This window comes from Acinonyx jubatus, chromosome B4 (assembly GCF_027475565.1).
Source record: "Acinonyx jubatus isolate Ajub_Pintada_27869175 chromosome B4, VMU_Ajub_asm_v1.0, whole genome shotgun sequence".
NCBI classification, from domain to species: Eukaryota; Metazoa; Chordata; class Mammalia; order Carnivora; family Felidae; genus Acinonyx; species Acinonyx jubatus.
The window spans coordinates 47,614,561-47,631,118 of record NC_069387.1 but is presented as its reverse complement, the minus strand read 5'-3'; the positions used below and the strand labels follow the sequence as shown (position 1 = coordinate 47,631,118).

The following is a 16,558-nucleotide window of genomic DNA, read 5'->3' as shown; positions in this document are numbered from 1 at the left end:
CTATCAGAGGGTCTATTGAATTGCTATAACCAAAGCATACCATTTGCCTCTTTTTCCTGTTCTGATCATTATCTTCCTTGTCTGCATCTCACAACCTTCCACCATGACATTATTCAGGCCAAAATAACTAACTAACTAAATAAATAAAATAATTTCAAGTTGAGAGGATTTGGAAAATACCAAGATGTATATGTATTTTTTTTTTTTTTTGGCAAATGTCAGCTTATTTTCAAAAACTAATTTGTTCCACTCAAGGTCAGCACTTTATTTGGTCCAACATTTTGTAAACAGACACAATACCTTTCAAGAAATAGAAGGGAAGTTCTTCAAATGAAAACAAAAAGACACTAGACAGCAACACAAAAGCATATGAAAATATAAACCTTACTGATAACAGTAAATATAGAGAAAAATAAAGAATATTGTAATACTGTAATGGTCATATGTTAATCACCTTTATTCTGGTATAGAAGTTAAAATACAAAAATAGAACTATAACTATAAAAATATGTTCAGGGATACACAATATGAAAAGATGTAATTTGCGACATCAATAACATAGAAAAGGGGAGTAAAAGTGTAAAGTATTTGTATGCCATTGAAGTTTAAGATATCAGCTTAAAATAGATTATTATAAGTATGATAACCAGAAAAAAATTACTTATATAAGATACAAAAAAAATAAGAAAAGTATCAAAGCATATCACTATATAAAATCAATGAAATAAAAAAGAAATTAGCGAGAGAGGAAGACAGGGCAAAAAAGCTACAAGACAGATAAAAAACATTTAACAAAAGAGCAATAGTAAGTCCTTCCCTATCAGAAATGAAAATGGATTACATTCTCCAGTGAAAAGACATAGAGTGATTGAATGGATAAAAAAAAAAAATTTAAATATCCCATGTTCATGGATTGGAAGACTTAGTATTGTTAAAATGTACATACTACCCAAAGCAATCTATAAGTTAAATGCAATCTTTACCAAAATCTCAATAGTGTTTTGACATAAATATAAAAAATAATCCCTAATTGCATCTAGAATCACAAAGGTCCCCCAATAGCCAAAATGATCTTGAAAAAGGGCAAACATGGAGACCCAAGACTTCCTCATTTGAAAACATATTACAAGACCCCAGTAATCAAAACAGTGTGGTATTGGCATAACCACAGACATATAGATCAATGGAGCAGAATAGAATGCCCAAAAGTAAACCAATACAGTCAAATGGTCAACAAGGGTGCCATAGTACCCAATGAGGAAAGATAGTCTCTTCAACAAATGGTGATGGGGAAACTGTATATCCACATGCAAAAGTATGAAATTGAACCCTATATTTCACCATTCATAAAAATCAACTCAAAATGGGTATCAAGACTTAAAGACCTAAAACCATAATATTCCTAGAAGAAAACCTAGACGACATCTTTCATAACATTGGTCTTGGTAATGATTTCATTGATATAACACCTAAAGCACAGGCAACAAAAACAAAAATAGAAAAGCGGGACTACATCAAACTAAAATGTTTATGTACAGCAAAGGAAACAGTCAACAAAATGAAAAGGAAACCTATTGAATAGGAGAAAATATTTAAAAACCATATATCTGGTAAGAGATTAATGCCCATAATGAACTCTTACAATTCAATACCAAAAAAAAAAAGAAGAAAAAAAAAGAAAGAAAAAGAAATCCCAAATAACTTGATTAATTATGGACAAAGGACTTGAATAGACATTTCTCCAAAGAAAACATAACAAATGGCAAACAGGTATGTGAAAACCTCACTAAACCATACTCAACATCACAAAACATGAGTGAAATGCAAATAAGAACCACAAATAAGATATTATTTTATATCTGTTAGTATAACCATTATAAAAAATAAACAAACAAAAAAATGTCCCAGAAAATCAGTGTTTGCAAGGATGTGGAGAAGTTGGAAGCTTTGTGCACTTTTGGTGAGAAGGTAAAATGGTGAAGCTCCTATGGAAAAGTGTAGAAGCCCCCCAAAAAATAAACAGACCTATCATAAGATCCAAAATATTTGAATTAGCATCTCAAAGAGACATTTGCACACCCCTCCATGTTTATTGAAGCATTATGCACAATAGCTAGAAGGTGGAAACAAGCTAAATGTCTATTGATAGAAGAATGAATAAAGAAAATGTTGAATATACATACAATGAAATATTATTCAGCCATGAAAAATGAGGAAATATTGTCATATGCTACAACATGGATGAAATGTGAGGATATTATGCTAAGTTAAATAAGTTAGTCACAGAAAGACAAAATAGAATGGTGGTTACCAGGGTCAGGTTGGGGGTGGTATTGGGAAGCTGCTATTTAATAGGTATAGAGTTTTAGTCATACAAGGTGAGCCATTTCTAGGGATCTGCTATACAACATTGTACTTATAGTTAACAATATTGTACACAAAAATGTAAGAGGGTAAATTTTATATGTGTTTTTTACCACAATAAAAAGAATTCCAAGGTAATTTTTTAGGAAGGTTCACACACAGGATGAGAGTGGAAGGAGCTAGACAAGCTGATTCTAAATTATACATGAAAAAATAAATATGCAATAATACCCAGAAAATATATGAAAAAGAATCATAATGAGGCAATGGAAGTTTTCTCAGGTCTTATAACATACTCTGAAGTGGGTAGCTATTTAGAAATAGATCAACATAAAATGACAGAAATAGAGCCACTGTGATAAATACAGAAATTCAGTAAATTAATGGGAACATGGATTGTTAAATAAATAAATCCCATTAGGATATATGGCTGTTTACCTGGGAAAAAATACATTCTACAATAATAACTTTCAGATGAATCCAAGATTTAAAGTAAAACATGAAAGAAAAAACTTGGGAGAAAACATGAAATGTTTTTTTGCAAATTTGGAATGGGAAAACCTAAGTAAAACAAAACTATATAGAGGTCATTAAAATCAGGGGCGCTTTGGTGACTCAGTCAGTTAGGTGACCAAGTCTTGATTTCTGCTCAGGTCATGATCTCAGGGTTCATGAGATCGAGCCTCATGTTAGGCTCTGTGCTGACAGAGTGAAGCCTGCTTGGAATTCTCTCTCTTCCTTTCTCTCTGCCCCTCCCCCTTTTGCATGCATGTGGGCACTCTCTCCCTCTCTCTCTCAAAATATAAATAGATAATAAATAAATAAATAAATAAATAAATAAATAAAGGTCTACCTGATAAAAAAATAATATAAAGGAAAATAAAAAACTAAGAAACCAAATAGAAAAAATGTTTTTACTACAGATAAAGACAAATATTTCCATTCAGATAGATTGATAGGAAAATAGAGATCAGTATCTTATAATTCAGTACAAAGATCAATCATTTTATTGGAAAACAGGCAAAGCACTTAAGATTTATAAAGATGCAAAAGTGATTTTTTTATTTGTTTAAAAACATTGTTTAATGTTTATTTATTTTTGATAGAGAGAGACAGAGAGACAGAGAGAGCATGAGCAGGGGAGGGGCAGAGAGAGAGGGAGACACAGAATCCAAAGCAGGCTCCAGGCTACAAGCTGTCAGCACAGAGCCCGACATGAGGCTCGAACTCATGAACGGTTAGATCATTATCTGAGCCGAAGTCTGATGCTTAACCAACTGAACCACCCAGACACCCCAAAAGTGATTTTTAAACATGAAAACTTGCTCACTCTCAGGCAAAATAAAAATTTAATAATCTGTGTAGACAAGAGTGTTAGGGAAAGTGTATATAATTGTGCATTTTGTGTTAGCAATTACAAATTATTTGGAGGCTAATTTGGCAATCTCTTTCCTTCAGAATCTATCCATTCTACTACTAAGAATTTACCCTGGAGATAAATCTGTGCAAAAGTGTCATACATGTGCAGACAATTAATGAAAGACGTAAGAGTCTAAACATATCCTAAACGACCATCAGTATGAGACTAAATAAGTGAATTAGAATTCAATCATATAAATGGAACCTATGAGGTGTATAAAAATGAACGAACATGAAGCAATCCCCAAGATAAGATAGGTGGAAAAGCAAGGTATAGAATAGTGAATACAGTATGCTATCATCATGCAAAGAAAACAATGTATACACATAACATTGTCTCTGGAAGTATGTACAACAAACTAATAACAAGGATTGACTAAGAACAGGAGGGAGACAGAAAGCATGGGGTAAATGAAACTTACCTCATTCGCATGTATACTCCTTTAATGTTTATCTTATGCCTGAATAAACATGCACTTGATACACATGAATAACCAAGTGGTCCATTTTAAATTGGCCAATGAGTGGGAACAAATTCAGAACTAGCTCAATGGACTTAAAAGTTTTCCATTGCAAATGGTCTTCAAGTTCATGAAGTGTTCATTCATCACAGCAGGTGGCAGTGTTATACATGAAAAGAGCTGGAAACAGCACCTTAGGACTTCTGGCCAGAAAGAGAACGGTTTCTTCATGTTTGAAATATGCTTAGATTTATTACTTGATTTTTAGAATTTTGAGCTGCAAGGGACCTTAGCAATTATTTAATCCAATATCTTTGCTTTATTCTCAAACACTGAGACCAAGAAGATGTCTAGCGGATCCTGTGCAGCTCAGCCAGGCAGAACCCGAGCCTCATGATTATTTTACCATAAGGACATGGTGTGACTGATGCGCACAATCGGTTTATGAATCTGGTCTTAAATTTCAGTTTTCATCAGTCTGGCTCTGCCCTTGAAAAAGAAGAAAGTCAAATACTTCATTTTGAGTTGCAGAAAGCACTGTGCTAGTTTATACACATACATGATTTTTGTGGCTTGTGTAAATAAGCCTTTCCCTCTAGCCTTTTATAAAATACGTCTTTTAAAAAAAAAAAATTCAGTGTCATATTATCTCTGTTCTCATAATATTAGTTGTTGTGTTGCCAGTCTTATGTTATTGGTTTTCCTCTTGTGCAAGATATTAGTCTTATTGATTAGTCTTATCTATGTGTGTTTTCCCTTCACTTCTTTAGTTGTTGAGAAAATACTCTCCCTCCTTTTCTCAGTTTATAGCGATTCTTGTTTTTCTCATGGTGCAAAGAAAAATAGTAGAGGTCAACTGCACAGTCTCAATTGTTTAGTAACAACTGTGTATATTTGCCCACAGTGGGGCCCTCCAGAAGAGCATTTCCTCCTTACACACTTTTTTCTGCTCTAACGCTCCTGAGCTCTAGAATGGGAGTTGCTGCCTACATCACCAGCACCATCAACCCCAACTTCTACTCATTGATGGGAACAAATACAAAAGGGGTGACGGATAAGTGAAGGTCACGGCCTCCACCTGCTGAGACAAAGCTCTCTCCCTCCCTGGTCCCCTCTACTCCAGTCAGAGGGGACAAATGAGGACAGAAAGTGACATTGACTACACAGAGGGCGGCCATGTGAGACAATGGTAAGAGGTCCACCCCAGGAGTAATGGTGCCTATTTGGCCCGATATTTCTTGGAACTGCCTCAGTCTAACACTTACCTTCTGAACTCTGACATTCTGTACAATTTGAGAAGCATTTAACTGGGTTAGGTCTGAAGTCATGAGGCATGTCTATTAGTCTAAAAGAGTCAGAACACATGAATGGTAGCCCCTGTTCTCACATATATTACATATGTTTTTATGGCAAGTAGGCCCAGTGAAATCAGTCACCTGGATGTTATTAGAATTCTCTAATTCCTAACATTTCCTAACGTAGGCTTGGACGGCATCAGTGTTTTCAAGGTGGTACAAATGTGAGAATCACCTGGAGTCCTTCTTGAAAACAAAAGACGTTTAGATCTCACCCTTGGAGTCTTTTCTTCAGAAAATCCAAAATGTGGCCCAAATTTTGTGTTTTTAACAAGAAATCCTCAATGGTTTTTATTATCAAGAAAGTGTTAGAACATTTCAAAAAATCCTCCAAATCGCAGAATGCTATGATAACTTCCTTCTGGGATTGTTCTCTTTTTTCTGTTGTGTTCTGCCTGACATTATCCTTCCTCCACCTTTGGTTTACACATACCTTAGGTTTTGCGCATACACAGGCTTATTTCCCAACTCCAACTAACAAGCTCTGGTGGACGGATGGTTTCTGTTCTTTGATACTGTGCCCAGCTGGATAATTCCCATTTGCCCCTCCACTCTCTACCCTTGTCCACCTGATCCCTGTTGTTGGAATCAACTTTAGACAATGGCTCCTTAGTCAATGGGCTCCTTTGTCCTTTGACTTCCAATTGGGTTTATCTAATGGGAGGCATCCGCAGAAGAGTAGAGAATGAAAGAAGAATAACATTGGGTTATTTACCAGCCTCATCCCCACTCCCTCCTGATTACTCACAGGATCCCTGTGAGGTGGCTGTGTCCTTCTACAGCCCCCTCAGTGGCCTTTCTTAGAGAGAAGACCTACTGGGATTCCTTCAGGCCTAGGGTTTGAAATATTGTAGTTTCAACACTGTAGCCAGCCCCAAGTTACTGTCCTACCTTTTTTAGATATTCCTTAACCCTTCCCAAGCCTTTCCTTACTCTCTCCTTTTTTTTTTTTTTTTTAAGGTAGCTCTACACCCAATGTGAGATTTGAACTAATGAACTCAAGCTCAAGAGTCACATGTTCTACCCACTGAGCCAGCCAGGCCTTTTCCAAGCATTTAAAACAATTTTTTTAATGTTTATTTATTTTTGAGAGAGAGAGACAACAGAGCGTGATCAGGGAAGGGGTAGAGAGAGGGGGAGACACAGAATCCGAAGCAGGCTCCAGGCTCCAAGCTGTCGGCACAGAGCCCAACACTGGACTTGAACTCATGAACTACGAGATCATGAATGAGCTGAAGTCCGACCACTGAGCCACCCAGGCACTCTCCCCACCCCAAGCCTTAAATAGTTCCTTTGTTAAAATTTCCTCAGTTACTCTGAGTATGGCATTTCTGCTGCCAGGACTTTGACGGAGACCATGATTTACCTTTATTCTCTTTCATATGTGTGCTATTTATATGAGAAAAGTTTTCTTGTTTCTTATTAGGAATAATAGAAATGGTAGACATAGAATTAGAAATGGAAAGGACAGAATTCTAGAATTTGAATGGCTTTCAATTATATCTGATCTAGCTTACCACTAAATGCTATACTTCATAAAATAGACCTGCTTCATCCCACTCATTACAACTTTTCAAATATTTGTTGGCAATTATGGTTTTCTCATCTAGCCTAAATATTATCAGTTCCTTCAACAATTTTTCATGCAGCATGGTTTCTAGATCTTTCTCTAGCCTGACCATTGAATATGTTCCTCTGGGTGCATTCTTAAAATGTTTAGAGAATTATTTGCAAAGTAATCCAATGGAGAAATCTCACTGAACTGGAGAAGAACGCAGACCTCCCTACCTGAAAGGCACGGGAATGAACAAGCACACCCGGAGGCTCTGGCCATCAAGTGGAGTCTCTGACTTGAAAATAGGAGCATGAGTGGAAGCAGGACTTCCTGTTGGAGGGGAAGTGCCTACACATCATCACTGTACTTCCTGCATGTCACAGTTCCAACTCTTAGATTTTATGCTTTACTTTTTCTTCTGTACTTTTTCTTTTCTTTTTTTGTAAACTTTTAATGTTTATTTCTGAGAGACAGAGCATGAGCTGGAGAGTAGCAGGGAGAGAGGGAGACACAGAATCCGAAGCAGGCTCCAGACTCCTAGCTGTCAGCATAGAGCCCAACATGGGGCTCAAACTCATGAACCATGAGATCATGACCTTAGATGGATGTCCAACCAACTGAGCCACCCAGGTGCCCCTCTTTTCTACTAAGGAAGAACAGCAATGGACTTCTAGACAGGCCAAGAATTAAAATGAAACATAGGAGTGCTTTAAATTCCCATGGTCTGGACATCTCCTTACCCCCAACCAATCCAGATTCCTCTCTTGGGCTTCAAATGTTTTGGCCAGAGGTAACTAGGTCATTTGTGCAAAACAGTGCAGAGCCTGCAGCACAAGACATTTTCTTGAGTGCTGAGCTTCTTTGATTTTCACACTCACACTCTGCAGACCTCAAAGTTGTGGAATTATCAATACCGTGAACCTAGATGGCCTAATTCAGGCAAACCAGAAGATCCAAGGCGAAAGATTTTTGCCCAAAATTGCAGAGTAATGTACTGGTCAAGCCAGGATTAGAACCCAGATCTCTTTTGTCTCTGTAACCCTGTCTTTCTTTTCAGTTAATTTTCCCCATTCTTTTACCACAGATTACGAAACTGAAATGAAGAAATCAATACTGCTAGTACCCAAGGCATCCAGGTCACGTAGGGGCAGCAATTGAATTGCACAATTGCCGTGAAAGTATTGGGGAAAGATGGCTATGTGCACATTACATTTGACACAACCTCAGAGGTGAAGCAAACCATCATTTTATTCAGAGGGTTCAACTACCTGTCCCATCTGAGTCTAAATTCTGTAGCATATAAATATTTTCAATCAACTGAGCCAGGACACTAAAAGGAAGGTTCACGCTAACAGATTCCTGAGTTTCCGTCTCCAAATTTAGACACAGAAAATGTACGATTTACAAGTTACAAAGTGGAATCAGAACTTGACTTTATTCCTATGCTCTTTTGCATGCATTGTGTTTATTTCCTGTATGACTGTGCCCTCTTTGCTGAACTGACTTTCAGAAGAGGGCATCAGATATTTGCATATAGCATTTAATACGACTTCATCATAAGATTCAAGGTAAGTATCTCCTTTATTAAATGAGAAGGGGAAGGGGGGTGACAAAAATGTTATCTTAAAAACTGCTATTAATTGTAGGGACTGCCTGGTAAAAACTACTTTTGAAGGACTTAACAGATAAACAAAATTTCAAGAACTATCACTGAATTCTAACCAGCTGATAGGAAATTTGAAGGGTCCTAACAAAAGTCTATTTGCATCCACTGTTCTGAGCTGAACTATATAGGGCAAGAGAGAATCTCACACCAAGAGAACTCTTCATAGCAATTTAGGGGGAAATGACTGTGTAAGCTGAAGAAACCACTTCCGAACAGCTGAATTTCAAGACTCTGGCAGATCAATAGGGCAAAAGTAAGCAAAATTACAGCAGATGCTGTTGAAAGTGGCAGAACCTCAGGTGCATCAGATGATCCCAAACTGAGCAAGCTCATGCAATTCCAGGTGGCTGAACGCCTCCCAGGGGCAAATCACCGTGATATCTGCAGAAGAGGGAAGAAGAACTTGTAAGTCTGCCTCAACACCACCACCTCAACTTTGGGTGCCTCTTCTGCTCAGAAAGACATCCTTTGGGCAGAGACACCTCACTCCTCTCTCCTACTTGTTGTCTCAGCAACCAGGAAGTTATCTAGAATGGCCCTGCAGTCCAGAAAGGATCAGACCAATTGGGTTCTGATGCCCCCAGAACAGACTCCACTTAGTAGGCATCTTCACTGGTTTCCTTCTGTACCTCTTTGAAGAGATTGCCCAAGGCTTTTGACTGGAGCTAGCCTGAGGGGGTGCATATCACTGATCAAACGGGGTCTCCCCAAAGCACAATCACTATGGAAGGAACACAAGTGGAATTCTAGTCAGGCCAAGGGTTAAAATGGGAAATAGAAGCACTTTAAATCCCCACAATCTGGAAATCCACTGCCTTCTTACCCCCTACCAATTCAGATGCATTCCTTGGGCTTCTCTGATGCACTCTTTTGTTCCTTTACATTTTGAAATGCCTACAATGCCCAATCACGTACTGAGAAATAATCTCAAGACATCTACTAATCCAATTTTTCGCTTCAGGCAATAAAATATTATTATCCCTGGATTACAGAGAAGCTGACTGGAACCTAAAGAGATTAAAAACCTATATATAAAAAAAAAAAATCGGAGTTACAAGGATGGGACTAGAACCAAGCCAAAGATCTCAAATCTCCCTTCAGTGTAAAGCTCTTTCTAGTATTCCAAATATGTTGGCAGAGTTAAACATAAGCCCAAAGCCAACCTACTGGTCTTCTATACACCTGGCCAAAATACAGAAGCAGTTGATTTAGGAGAACAGCGAAATGAGCTCTGTAAAGGGGCTAGAAAATGAATTTGAGATCCCAGGGGTGGCACTTGACTGCAAAAAGCAAGCACACTGAGAATTGCCTGGTAAGGACACTGATTGCCAATTATATCATTTGTCAAAAGAATATTGGGTGAGTTTAAGGCATGTTCACACAAAAACATGCACAATTGTGTTCATAGCAGTATTATTTATAATTGTGAAACTTGGAGGCAACAAAATGTCTTTCAATAAAATAAACAAACTCTGATACAGCCATTCAATGAAATATTATTCAGTGGTAAAAAGAAATGAGCTGTCAAGCCACATAGGACATGGAGGAACCTTAAATGAATAAACATTGCGAAGTGAAAGAAATCAGTCTGGAAAATCTGTATATTGTGTGATTCCAACCATATGACAATCTGGAAAAGGCAAAACCCTTGAGAGTAAAAAGATTTGTGGTTGTTAAGAGTTTGTGGAGGTGGGAGGAGGGATGAACAGATGGAACACAGGGGATTTTTAGAGCATATATTCTGTATATACCTGTAATGATGGATACACAACGTTGCGCATTTGTCAAAACCCATAGAACTGGACAACACAAAGAATGAATCCTAATATTAACTATGGGTGTTAGTTGATAAAAATGTTACCAATACTGGTTCACCAATTGTAACAAATGTGCCACACTCATGCAGGATGCTAATAGTAGGGGAAACTATGTGCAGGAGGAGGAAGGTGGCAGAGGGGGCATGTAGGAGCTCCATACTTTCTGCTTAAATTTTCTGTCAGCCTAAAACTGCTCTAAAAAATAAAGTTTAATATTATTAAAAGGAATATCTGGTAATTTGTGTTCATTAGCCAACAAATCAAGTTATTCTAGTCAACTGAAATTTTGTATTGGATACATTCAGGGTGCAGGCCCTGCTCTGGGTGCTGGAGGATGTGTAAAAAGAGGAAGTTGGTTACAGAGTGGTTTGCCAGTCCCCACCCTTTTTTCCAATATCTCACTCAGGGGCCTCAGATTGTCCCTTAATTTCTCTCTGCCTCAGGTTTCTCTTCTGAAGAAATAATGAAGTTGGGATGGACTAACCCTGAGAATCTTTCTACATTGAAAGTCTACGACTCAACCATTATATGTCCTCAAGAGTTGCTTAACAGAAGAGGGTTTAGTAACTCTGGGCCTTAGCTTGATTCCTGTAGGTGTGTTTCCCCTAGGCACACGTGCACTTACTTAGGAGGTAAAATTAAACCCCACATTTCTACGCCTTCAAGGATCTGCTGCCTCAGGTATTTCTTTTAACTTTTCACAGCCCTTTGAGGGCTAAAGTGTGTATAGTAGTGAAATTCCGAGTGAAAGTCCACATCTTTTGGTGGCTCACCTGTTCCTAGCCCCTCCATGCCTGGAATGTCATCTCCAAACCTGGGGGAAAAAAGAAAAATTAAAAATTAGCTGAAAGAGTGAAAAGATCTTGGAATTACTCATATAGAGAGTTTCCTGATGAAAGCGGAAGAAGAGGTTTAGGTTTTTGTCTTTGTGAAACACCTTTAATTTGCATTGACCCAGGGCAAAGGCGATGTCACTCAGGCTGTTTTCAGACAGCGTGTCCCCTTGGAGAGAGATTTTTTTCCTTTGTAAGAATATAGCCTATGACAACTGAGAACCAAATAGCACCATCATGGGGGCAATTTAGTCAAGTTCCACTTTTAAAAATAGAAATTGGAATGAAAACACAGTATGAAAGGCATTAAAGTGATCAATTTATCCATTTGATCAGTTATCCAAAAGCATTTATCAAAGCATTTACTATATGTCAGGCATCGTATTGAGCATAGGGAATTAGGGAAAAAATAATAAATTTTCTTTGAGGGACTTCAATCCCTGAGAACAGATATAAGTAAACAAATGTAGTGTAAAATAATACAAGTTGTGATAGCTGAATGTATGAAATGCAAACATAGAAGTAATGATCACACTTGTCTAATAAGAGAGTCAGTAATGGCGTCCAAAAGGAAATTAACAAATGAGCATATGTTAAAGAATAAATAGAATTTGGCCAGAAAAAAGCAAAGAACTGAAGGCATAACATTTGTTGCCATACAAATAAACTGAATAAACTCTGTGTTCTGGCAATGGCCAGTGTTTTAGTATTCCAGATTAAATCACAGGGTGTGCTGGTGAGGAGGAGTGGTCAAGAAGAGTCTGGAAGGTCAAGTCGAAGTTTGCTGTGAGAGGCCCCATTTGCCATGCTAAATGTCACCACAGACCTGGTTGGTGAGGGAGAAAGGATTCCGGGGCTAAGGACACGATTCAGCGAAGATTGTGGTAGAGAGGAAAATAGAGCAGAGGGTGGAAGTCTTTGTAAGTCTGTTTTCGTTTATGAGCACTAATTTCTCAAAACCAAAGCAGGGTTGTGGGGAAAAAATAGAGTCTTCTTTTTAATTTGGTCTTACCCTTTCACCCCTTTCTTAGGAGGTTTGCTCTTGAATTGGCGAGTCTGCCTCTGCTTGAACTTGGGGGGCCCTTTGCGTGGGGTAGTGGGACCCTGGTTTGAAGCTGGAGGAGCCAAAGCAGTGTTGTCACTCATTCTGATGTCCTTGGGTGTCTGGTGGTTCTCTTTCGGGCTCCTTAGGCAGTGAGAGAAAAAAAAAGAAAGCCCTTCAGGGTACAGGAACCATTGCTTCTTAAACCCTCATTGGACACTCCAGAAAAACTTAGGATTTTGTGTTGACATAAAAGGGAAGAATTTATCATCTTTTGAAGAGATTATCAAGAAAATATCAATGGAGGCACTTAACATAGACTGACAATGAATAGAGTAAAAGTCTATTTTAATCTAAAATAATCCCCCAAAATCTAAATAGACATGTTGTTTCAATAAATTGTCCCTAGCTTTCAATGTGTCACTAGTTTTCTGGCTTATTATGATATATACTTCTCCGTGATTACCAGTTCCACCATCTGTAAAGCCAAGGAAATGGACTAAATGCTAACTATAGTCTTTACAGCATTGGTATGTTCTTTAAACTTTACATATTTTTCCACCCAACTGCAAAATAACCCGACTCTGAATGTTTATTGACTCACATTTTATGGGCTTCTTTCTTTATAATCCTTATTTTGTCTAATCCTCGTGTGATCAAGATACTTCTCTAGTTCTCTACTTCTCTAGTTCTGGGGGATAGCACTTGGGGAAGCTCTGCACCAGGGATACTAACACCCACATAATATTCGGTCCATTCCAGTACACACGCGCGTGCGTGCGTGCACACACACACACACACACACACACATCAATGGAGGGTGATTAAGTAGTAAATTTGTGCTTTCGCTCCATATCCAGACGTGAGGTTCTAAAGTCACCCATTCCTCTGAAATGTCCAATATTTTCTTCTATCCAAATCATGGAACTTATCCAATGTGACTTTCACAGACTTTGATTTTAGCTACAGAAATGTACATTGTCATTCTTCAAGTAAAAATAGAGGTGTGTTAAAAAGATAAAATTAAAAAATACATATGCTATGCCAAAGGATGACTTTTTTTTCTTTCTTCTTTTCTATCACAAAAGTTGATAACACCTATCCTCAGAAGGAAGATTCTAGAAAGTGTGAAACAACTTCTCAGTAGCCTTAATCACTTACTCTGAGCAAAACCATCTCATACTCTGCTACCTGGAGGGTTTATATAATCTGTAAATTATAGACTTATGCTAATATTATTAGCTTCAACTCTCCCTGACACTCTTTGGCCCGTGCTAACCATCTTTCTCTTTTTCTGCCACACTGAACATCCTTCAAATCTTATATTGTATGACTTTGAGTTCATCCACTTTTTCTGATTACTTTCAAATAGGGTTAAATTACTATCTTTGCCAAAAGATATTTTTTCCTTATCTTCTTTTCCCCACTTACTATTTTCATTTTCTCCTGCTGATTCTCAAGTTCTTCAATAGAAACACGTTGACTAATCTGTGAGTGGGTACCAGGGGTGGTGCACCTGGCTAGGGCTCTGGATCACTTGCTTATGCCATGGATTTTATCTAAGTTCCCCACTGGAATGTGTTCCATAAGCCTGTTTTTTTTTTTTTCAGTTTTCATTCATTTCTGTGACCTTAGAACCTACAACAGTGCCTGGAGCATAGCAGGTGTGCCATATATATTTGTCGAGTGGGTGAATAAATAAGTGAAAAAATTGAACTAATACTTGGGATATTGGGTTGCAAGATCCTGACCCTGTGACTTCGCCATCAAACCATAGAGAAGGCATCATTTGGCCTTCATCTCACAAAGCTCTCAGTGGCTTTTGGAAATAGGCTGCCAGCTCCTCTGCTCACTGAATCCAGTCCTTGTGCTATGGTCCCTCTTCTGCCCTAGTAAACAGCCAAAGTTTGTGCCTCATCCGAATGTGGTTGGGACCATGTAACTTGCTAGTAGGCAGCCAAGAGACACATTATTGTCAGAGTTTACCACCGCTAACTGACACATCCCAACTCTGACAAAGTCATAGAGGAAAACTAGACAATTTCTCCCAGATCAAGTTTTTGTGACTTCTCAATTCTTTCAAAATGTTAACATACCACAAACTTCCCTTTCTCTCATCTGGAGAGTTTACTAGGACTAGGATTACCAGATTTAGCAAATAAAAATACAGGGCACCCAGTTAAATTTGAATTTCAGATAAATAACAAATATTTTTAGTATAAGTATATCCCAAATATTGTATGGTATATACTTATACTAAGAGAATTATTCATTCTTTATCTGAAATTCTAATTTTACTGGAAATATTTTATTTTATCTAGCAAGTCTAATTAGGATCCCACCATGTAAGATCTAGAGTCTACAATATGAGGGCCTAAGGTAAACTAATCAGTCAAATTACACTTTGAGGGCAGTGCAATGTAAAAGGTATGTGCTTGGGGTCCCTGAGTGGCACAGTCGATTAAGAGTCCTACTCTTGATCTTGGCTCAGGTCATGATCTCATAGTTCATGGGTTCAAGCCCCACATCAGGCTCTGCCCTGATGGCGTGGAGTCTGCTTGGTATTCTGTCGCTCCTCTCTGCCCCTCCCCTGCTTGTGTGCTCTCTCTCTCTCTCTCTCAAAACTAAATAAATTAATTTAAAAAACAGAGGATGTGTTTTAGAATCAAATAGACATAGTTTCAAATCCGTGCTCCACAAACTGTCTATGTGACCTTGGATAAGTTGCGTAACTTCTCTGCTCCTCATTCCATCTATAGAGTCAATCAAATATAACTTCTTTTTTAGAGTTACAGGGAAAATTAAAGGGCATAAAGTAAATAAGAAATAAGAAAAAGAGTAACTATGCAATAGACCTTCCATAAGTAGTGGAAACCAGGCAAGTAAATCTATAATTATGACACAGTTTCACCTGCACTCCTACACTCATTCTCCTGGGCCAACTGCTGAAGATCCCCTGTCATGTACCAGAGAGGTGACCGTCATTCAGCACTTGCTGGGTAATCCTCTGCATCCCTCAAAAACCCTGACTATTAATTTATGCCTCGTCTTGAAATTCTGTCTTAAACCTTCCTTGGATTCCTTTGACATCCCTAACAGCAGTCCCAAAGAACGTAAAAATTACACTTGATTTCCATCTTTCCCTGATTATACTTCCCCTTTTTTCTTATAAGTTTCTTTTGCATGTTTTCACATATAATTTTGAAGTTGTACCTCTGGGCTTGCACAGACTTCCTGTCTATGCTAGGTGTGATGCATTATGTAAAAGAATTCTCTTCAGAAAGAGTTACATAAAAGTTGCCTGGTTAATCCCTGGATCATGAAGGGTTTGCACTGTGGAAAATAAGTTTATGTTTCGTGTGCATTTCATGTACGATATTTCATTTTTGAGTACACAGGAGTACATAGGTTGAGTACTAACCCCTAGAGTGTTTCTGTCATAGATATGCCCTGTTGTTCTCCCTGTTCAACCTTTGGGAGGAGCAGACAAATATGACCCTTTCCTGGGTGGAAGTTAGTGTTGTCTGCCATAGATATCACCATAGCTAAACTTATCCTGACCATGCTTTCCTAGGAATTAAAAGGGTATCTCCCGGGCTAAATAATCCTGAATCTAGAGTCAGACTCGATTTTACCTAAAAAGGACGTTTCACATCTTTGCCTCCCCAAAGTGTCAAGCAATCCATTCCTTTGTGAGGCAGAATGGCTTTCTATTTTTAAGGCAATGCTAGCTCTTCTCCTTTTGAAGGTTATGAAGCGTTGTTCTTCAGGAAGAAGTGGATGCCGCAGAGTACTACATCAAGGTGCAGTTTGGTAGGAAACCAGGGTTGGTGTCGCCTTAGAGCCAAGGCAATGGAGCTCAGCTGTAGGAAGCTACAGAGGATGATCGTTTATAAATTCCAGCTAAGGAAGAGCAGTTTCAGAAGGTTCTTGAGTCAGGATCTCTGATGCTGCTGCTATCACCCCAGACTTCCGGTCTCTCCTCAGCAAAGATATAGGCTGAGGGGCTATAAGAGAAGGGTTGGGGAGGAGATAGATGCAGGTGT

The 16,558-nt window shown here is 38.3% G+C and overlaps 1 protein-coding gene across 5 annotated transcripts in view; it reads right to left on the bottom strand.

The window, feature by feature from the left end:
- Nucleotides 1-8,248: 8,248 nt before the first annotated feature.
- Nucleotides 8,249-16,558, bottom strand: part of PDE6H (phosphodiesterase 6H) — a 178,215-nt gene continuing 169,905 nt past the window's right edge. For 2 of the 5 annotated variants that reach the window (XM_053225870.1, XM_053225868.1), the window contains 3 exons: nucleotides 12,483-12,656; nucleotides 11,411-11,451; nucleotides 8,249-9,201 (listed from right to left, as the gene is read on the bottom strand). In XM_053225870.1, the coding sequence (XP_053081845.1) occupies nucleotides 9,125-9,201; nucleotides 11,411-11,451; nucleotides 12,483-12,616 (252 nt within the window). In that variant the 5' untranslated portion in view covers nucleotides 12,617-12,656 and the 3' untranslated portion in view covers nucleotides 8,249-9,124. The remainder of the gene's footprint in view (nucleotides 9,202-11,410; nucleotides 11,452-12,482; nucleotides 12,657-16,558) is intronic. The other 3 variants (XM_053225869.1, XM_053225867.1, XM_015061743.3) reach the window with 2 other exon arrangements.